At 30.4% G+C, this 7,878-nt stretch overlaps 2 protein-coding genes across 3 annotated transcripts in view; one reads left to right on the forward strand and one right to left on the reverse strand.

The window, feature by feature from the left end:
• LOC127722256 (uncharacterized) overlaps positions 1-897 on the forward strand; it is a 17,055-nt gene extending 16,158 nt beyond the window's left edge. Inside the window, exon 10 of the mRNA XM_052229151.1 lies at positions 892-897. Within this exon, the coding sequence (XP_052085111.1) occupies positions 892-897 (6 nt within the window). The remainder of the gene's footprint in view (positions 1-891) is intronic.
• The window catches only part of LOC127721272 (zinc finger protein 239-like), a 120,769-nt gene extending 116,055 nt beyond the window's left edge, over positions 1-4,714 (reverse strand). The window contains exons 1-2 of one of the 2 annotated variants that reach the window (XR_007991099.1): positions 4,632-4,714; positions 1,929-1,967 (exon numbers count right to left, since the gene is read on the reverse strand). The gene's annotated coding sequence lies outside the window, so the exon portion shown is untranslated. Of the gene's footprint in view, positions 1-1,928; positions 1,968-4,631 lie in introns of those variants that run through there. The other variant, XR_007991098.1, reaches the window with a different exon arrangement.
• Positions 4,715-7,878: the final 3,164 nt, after the last annotated feature.

Raw genomic sequence — 7,878 nt, forward strand, 5'->3', positions numbered from 1 at the left:
TTGTCAAACCAATTAAACTCTATTTATTCCAATGTGTTATTTCCACTGATGCTATAGTTATAGATGCTATAAAACCAACCATTTTGAAATTTGTACCTAATTAACATTCAAAGGTTTGTATACACGAAACATGGTAACAATTATTTTAAGAAATTCCATAGTGTCAGCGTCCTTTAAATTTTTATTTATCAGTTTTTCATTAATGAAAGTGTCACTCTCTGGGATGTTACTACATTTATCTGACCAAATTAAAATCTTTTTATTGTCTTTTGGAATTGAAATTTCTTTATAATGAAATATATAAAAGGGGCAAATAGAGGAAAGTGTTTAAGATGTGACGAATTTATCGGAAAAGCAATATGTGATTAATGCCAATCCGTTGCTTCTAATAAACAAGAACGTGATGATGAGCGGGACCCCAAACACATTCTATATACTAGTACTAATGTACCAGAAGATGAAAAATATCCAAATATATCTATAGGTCTGTTTTTTGTTAATTAATATATGAAAAGGTATATTTTTTGATAAGCAAAATATATGAAAAGGGTGGGGTACTTGATGTTTCAGCTGCTCACCCCTACCAAAAAAAGTTTGAAGGGAACGGAAGTCACGTGACGTCAACCAATGTAATTTCGCGCTCAAAAATTCTAGTAAAGAAAAATTTTGATATAATGTATCCAATTGTCACTTAAAGCAGATTTGTTATCAGATAAGTATATAGGAAATATGTCTGATTTTATTTTATAACATATCATTTTATTAAGGTATTTGAAATGGCTTTCATTTGAACACATCAGAAAATGGTCTTTAATGAAATCTGTCAGCATCTCGAGATTACCATACATAAAGATCACTATAAACTGATAAATGAGTTGTTTTAAATTCCAGTTATAACTGATAAAGTTGTACAAGATGAAAAGTGTGAATGATGTTTGAAAGGAAAAAAAGGAGGGTTACAATTATTTGACAAATAAAATGTGTTCATGATGTCAGAAATATGTCTATGATGATATTAATGTTTTATTGAAAATTTGCAAAATAAAATAAAAACAACATTGATCAAATAAATTAAAATTTATTGATCCGTAAAATCTGTTTATGTTTACAAAATATTAGGAGCTATTGATTCTTTATGGAAAAGTCTATGTTCATGCAGGTGGAAACTGCTTTTATGGATGAACAAATCTGCCTGGATAGCTTTACAGAGTTTCATCCAAATCTTTAATTCAGCATAAAGAAAGGAAGAGAAGTTATACAAGTAGACGATCTGTTTCAAGATAAATGAACATGTTGAAGATTGTAGGAAACTTGGCTGAACATGGTAGGAAGCATGGTTGACCATGGTTGTTGATAATGAGGAAAAAGCATGCTTAACCATGGTCCGATATTTAACATTTTTGTCAAACCATGGTCAAACTTTGCAGGAGAAAGCATGGTGGACCATGGTAGGAAAGCATGGCTGACCATGACAGGAAGCATGTTTGACCATCAGGAAACGCATAGTTAACCATGGTCGGCCATTTAACAATTGTAGTGGTTCTTCTTCTTCTGTTAAGGCTTGGGTCGTGTTGAAATTTTACTCTCTTTTTTTTGCTGTTATCTGTTCATAGGTGTTCCACACTTCTTGCGACTTTTTGGATATGTTAATCTTGTCTACTAGGCGTTGCTCAAGTCCTTTATAGCTTTCCTTATTTCATTTCTAAACTCATAGTATTAGACTGTGGTTGTCAATATCAGGATTCCTTTATTGTGTGGTATGTTTATACTTCTACACAGCCTTTGTCTGATAATGGCCTAATTGTATTTACTCGACATTCACCAAAGTAACACCATGTATGTTAAACTGTTTATTTTTAAGTTAAACTTCATGCATGATTTGTCAATAGTTTCCTTAACATGCTTAATGGCTAACCTTTGTCCAAGATGTCACTCCTCATGACCTTCATACAGTCAGGGATATAACTCTGTAGGGTAATTAGAGAAAATATCTTAAATATCTTTTCATGTTAACCTATTTTGGCCCTTTTCAAGGTGTTGTTAACTGTTTTCTGAGATAAATTTAAACTGTTATCTTTTTTCAACCAACTTTATTAACTGTTATCAGCATTTTTGCATTTGCTGTTAACTGTTTTTGCCAAAATCGAGGTGTTGTTAACATTAACATGTTAACGGACCCCCTATTGCCCCCCCCCTCATTTGTTGCTGTGTTACATATTTGTTTTTCATTCATTTTTTTGTACATTAGTTAGGCCGTTAGTTTTCTCGTTTGATTTTTTTACATTTGTCATTTCGGGACCTTTTATAGCTGACTATGGCAGTATGCGGTATGGGCTTTGCTCATTGTTGAAGGTGGTACGGTGAACTATAGTTGTTAATACCACATATTCTTTTTTGTATGTAACTTATTATACGATTGATTGATTGTTGGTGTTTTAACGCCACTTTTAAGCACCCATTTGGGCTATTTCTTTGCAGTCAGTTTTTATAGGTGGAGAAAGCCGGAGTGCCCAGAGAAAAACCAACGACCTTCGATAGGAAACTTATTGTATGAGACACTTTGAAATTACTGGGAACCTTGCACAGAACCTCATTACGTGCTGTTGTCATTATTTCTTACAATAAATTAAAATACATTGTGATTAAGCATGATGCATGTCTGAGAAAAGGCTTTGAAGTGATGTAGATAAGCTGTTATAACACCCTTTAGTTATTACAGGCATATTTTTTCTGCAATAACATAGGTGTACTATGCATGATTGGCAAACTATGAACTGTTATATCTTTCTATAGTTAAGTACATGTATATATAAACAATAATAATATCAAATATAAAATACATAATATATGCAGTTTTCCATCGTTAATATTGTGGAAACACTGTGAGCAGCCAAGAAACAACAAAATAATTTAATAGAAGCTCTATCATGAATGATGTTAATCATGAAAGGGAACAACCATTTAACATCAAGGGGGTTTATGGTTTTTTCCTAAAAAAAATATTCTGATTCCCAAATTGATGAAAAAAAATATTCTGTTCAAGCAGAAGACAAATAAAAAATGCTGAATCCAGATTTTCCCAATATACCTTATAGTGTTAAATTTTTAACAAAATAATTTGATTGATAGTGTTGAAAAACTAAATAAAATTGTTTGCACTTTACCGTCTTTTTGAAAAGTTCTGTATTTTTGTTATTTTACTTTTTTTATATAGAAAATCTGAGGAGTAATAGTACTGATTAAGTACCTGTAGGAGCATGCTGAACATTTGAAGTCAACTAAGGGAATGACCCTTTAATATCAAGGGGGGAAAGGGGGATGGGGAGGGGGTGGGGGGCATTTTGATTTAGTCCAAAAAAAAATATTCTGATCCAAAATTTAATGTAAAAAATATTGTGGTCAATCAGATGACAGAAAAAAGTATCCTGAATCCAGATTTTCCCCAAACCTTAAAATATTACAATTTTGAAAAAAAAATAACTTGATTGATAGCGTGGAAAACCAAAAATAGTTATAGCGCTTTGCACAAAAAAGAGTTCCGACTCAAGACTAAAAACCATAACACCCCCCCCCCCCCCTCCCTTTTTGAAGTTAAATCATTGCTCCCTGCCCATACTAACTAGTTTAAGAAAATAATTTCATTCAATTACTCTGAGTCTATTCTGGCAAATTGGAATTATTTTATCAAATACTTTTTTTTCTGTCTCACTTCTATACATACAACTGCTGATGTTTCAATTGATTTTGAATTTTAAAATAATGTTACGAAACACAAAAATACATGGATAATCACTTAATATCTATTTTTTTATTTGAAAAAATAAGAAATATATTTAATTTAAAATGATTAATATGTTTACAAATACATGGATATTCACTTTTAAAATAACAATTTTGTTGATATATTTAATTCAAAATTATTAATATGTTTACAATTAATAACTATCAACATAATTATGATTAATTATCTTAATTTTTTTTAATTTAACTCAAAGCACGAACATTTTTATTTTAGTTTTTATGGGAAAAAATCAGTTACAAATGAGCTGCGTCAAATAGAAATTGACCTAGGCCTTATGCAAATTAATACCAATACATGATCATCTGGTAACCTATTTCTGGTTGAAAAAAATCTCTCCGAAAAGTATGAAACTGTTTAAAAATTGAATTGGATTGTAAATATTAGAACCATACAAAACTGAACAAAACTCATTGAATGCTTTTCTTTCGTAATTGATAGTTCCTCATTCAATCAAAGTCTTATACATGTACATGTATAAGTGGACTTGCATTTACATTTTGTAAGGTCGTTTTCTAGGGTACCCCGTTTTCTATCCGACGCAGCTCAAATGTTAACTAGGCGTTCCATATACACAATTATTTTTGTAAACTTGTAAAGTATGGATTCATAACATAATGTCAAGATACATACTTTAATTTAAAAGACGTAACAAAATGTTAGAATCGACGGCAAATATCGGTTTGCTGTCATTGGGTGAATGGATTTTTGTTTTGTCATTGTTTATGCGAATATTGAATGTTCATTGCTTAGGTTTATTGTTTTTGCGGTTCATTTTGTAAAATCGACATAATTTTTATTTATAAAATACAAAATATCGTCGTCTACTTACCAAATATCTTTGTATTGGTTAATAAATATGATAAAAGCAAATAGATTCAACGTTTTCACTTGCAATGGAAGTAAATAAATAAAAGGGCGGTAATCACGATTAAATACCTATGGAACACCTGTTTAACAAAGCTCATTCGTTTTTTTGTGTGTATAGATCTGGGATAGATTTACAGCTTTTTAAAATTCAAGTTACGACAAACGGAAGCAAAATATACTTATTATTGAATTTGAACAATAGATTCGAAGGACAGCATTTTCATATATGGGTCATTTAAAAAAAAATGTCGAATTTTCAGTACACCTATGCTAAAATTTTTATTTCTAAAGGAAAATGCAGTTGTAAGTTTTTAAATGAAAGTTTGTAAACTTTATGAGTCAGAACATTAATAGTAAACATGATTTAGATCTATTTTGATAAGATTAAAATACATTTAAGTCCGATTTTTTCGAAATTCTGTGCGTACAGTGTCAGGGTAGATGATCAGCGTAACACATTTCAACTGTTTTCTTCTCCTATTTTCTGATTGCCTTGATATTCGGAAAAAGGGACTTTTCGAGAACTTTAATAATAAGGGGACTTCAGTAGAAAAATCAATAAAAAAAAAAAAAAAAAAAAAAAAAAAATCGGGAAAATTTCCCGAAATTTTCATTGTACTAATGAACTCAAAATCGTTAACTTTTTTTTGTAATTTTTTTTAATATCCGCATTTGCGCAGAAATCTACTTCCTTCTTCCGGTCTCGTTTGTCATGAGACTTTGAGTGAAATATATATTTATCAGTCCAGTAAAATATAGGAAGGAACACAATAACAATTGCATTTCTAATTATTCTTTGATATAAAAAACGTTACCTGATGATAGCGTTTCTTTGTTTACATTGAATATGACGTCATAACATAAATAACGTCACAACTAAAATCCCTAACAACAGACACAACAGAACCAAAATCGGAAACGTTACGCTATTTTCCGTTTCTTTTTTAACAGATTTAGAACTTAAAATATGTTTGAATTAAAAAAATAATTTATATAGACTTCGTCCCCTTTCACAGGTAATGCCTGCCTCATATTAACTCTAACGAAAAATCGCAGCTTCTTTATTATTATATGTAACATTTTTTCTGCAAACTAAATTCAATCAGTAAACATGAAATTCATGTCCATCCTGTTACAGCTACTTAAATCAACCGTTAAATTGTTCTATGAATATTGAACTAGTCAGTGTTGATTTCCAAAGAACAAAGCAACCTAAACATTTAACACAGCACGTTTGTTGCATAACAATGTAGAGAAACGAAATTTCAAGACATTTAGTGAAATAATTAGTGGGTACTTTTTTGTCATGTCTATGCTGTTACCAACATATTTATTAATTCCACCAATAATATACTTTTAAAAAGTGCAATAACGTGTTGGAAACCAAAATCACAACAGAAAAACATTATCACTTCATCCAGGGAGTAGTTATTACACAACAGCATTCATAAATGAAGAAATTTGTCTATCCTGTTACTGTGATTACAAGAAAGACAATATTTGACAGAATTGTCTCTTAAAAGTTTATAATTACATATAGTTGTACACTTTATGAAATATTCGTTGTTTGAACTCATCTTAAGGTTATATAACGTCTTAACCTTCGCAATTAAGCATTTGCAGATGCAATAATGCTTTCGGTAACAAGATAGACAAAAAGTGTAACAGGATAGAACTTAATATGGTGATATATCATTAACGTACGTTCCTGTTACCAATAAAATAGAGACAAAAGTAAACCAACATGCGAGAGAATTACCTGATGTTGGGTTTACTAGAAAGAGAAAAGATGCTGAACATTACGAATTGCTATCTTAGACTTGCATTAATGGTGGTTATTTTTATAACCTTTGAAAACCAATTTTTAGAGGTATTTTTCAGTACAACATGGAAAATTGTCAAATAATCTATCACATCACACAATGAAATTATATAGAAGTTTTCAATCTTGAAAATCATCTTATTGGCTATGAAAAACAAGCATTTTATCGAAACCTTTTCTAAATAACCCGAAATTTCTTTTGAACATGGCAACAGGAAAGACAAAATATTGCACCACCTATCAAATAAAAATGTTTCAATATATTCTTGTATGACATTATCAAGATTGCATCTTTTTATATGTTGTTCCTTAAGTACTGTTTGTTTTGATTTACTTATAAAGAGGGTTGTTTCAATTAGTAACTTTTAATCGATTTTCAAAATTCGACATTTTTTGAAAATGATCAATATAGCTCCCGTAAATTCTAATATATATATTTATTTAATATATTACAGATTGACCGTGTGGTTCCTTGCATAACGGTTCAATGGCAAATAATTGCATGCATATTCCCAATCTTTCTGCACAAGGCATCGGATTTAACGTCCCCATTCTGACCGACGATAGACGTTTCGGCCAAACTACCACTTCGACCATGGTCGGTTCGACCGTACTACCAGCTCGGCCATATTTTGTAGGTAAGGGGCATGGATTGTGTCTACCATGAAACAGCCATGAATTATCATGTAGTAAATAAAAACTACATATCGATCATACAATTATATGTTTTAAATTTTATATACAATCAATGCTATACTAAGAATATTCGGTAAACGGACAGAAAGTCCCAGGACAAAAAGTCTAAATTTGATAGGACAAAAAGTCACAAATAATTTGTTGAGAATTGTTTGACTACTTAAGAGATAGATCTTGAAATATTTTCTTTTCATTACATATATTCATTTTACAGTTCAGGAAATTGTTCAATAGCCTTGATGAATAAAAATTTATTAAATTTTAATCATGCAAAGGATATGTTTCTTGGCACCATGAAGCCATTTAAGTACCAAGCCACTTTGCCATTTTGTTTTAACAATTTTTTTTTATCATTATTGACATTTATTAAATAAATTTTAATTACAAGGCTGCTTTATATATAATAGTTCAAGAAATATACAAACATGTTTTTTTTAAATAAGTGTTTCTTATTCAAAGAAAAATAATCTCAAAACTGAATTGCGACTTTTTGTCCTGTGACTTTTTGTCCGTGACTTTTTGTCCTGTGACTATCTGTCCTACATTCTAGTATTCGTATAAAAAGGAGAATTTTTTTTTTGAAGAATGTTTTAATATAACAATCAAGATATATTCTATAATTTCTATATACCCTTGTCAACCTTATGCGTATGTTGAAATAATTAGTGTTGTCAGTAGTTTATGACAGATA

The sequence above is a fragment of the Mytilus californianus genome, unplaced genomic scaffold (assembly GCF_021869535.1).
Source record: "Mytilus californianus isolate M0D057914Y unplaced genomic scaffold, xbMytCali1.0.p SCAF_12, whole genome shotgun sequence".
In the NCBI taxonomy this organism is placed as follows: domain Eukaryota; kingdom Metazoa; phylum Mollusca; class Bivalvia; order Mytilida; family Mytilidae; genus Mytilus; species Mytilus californianus.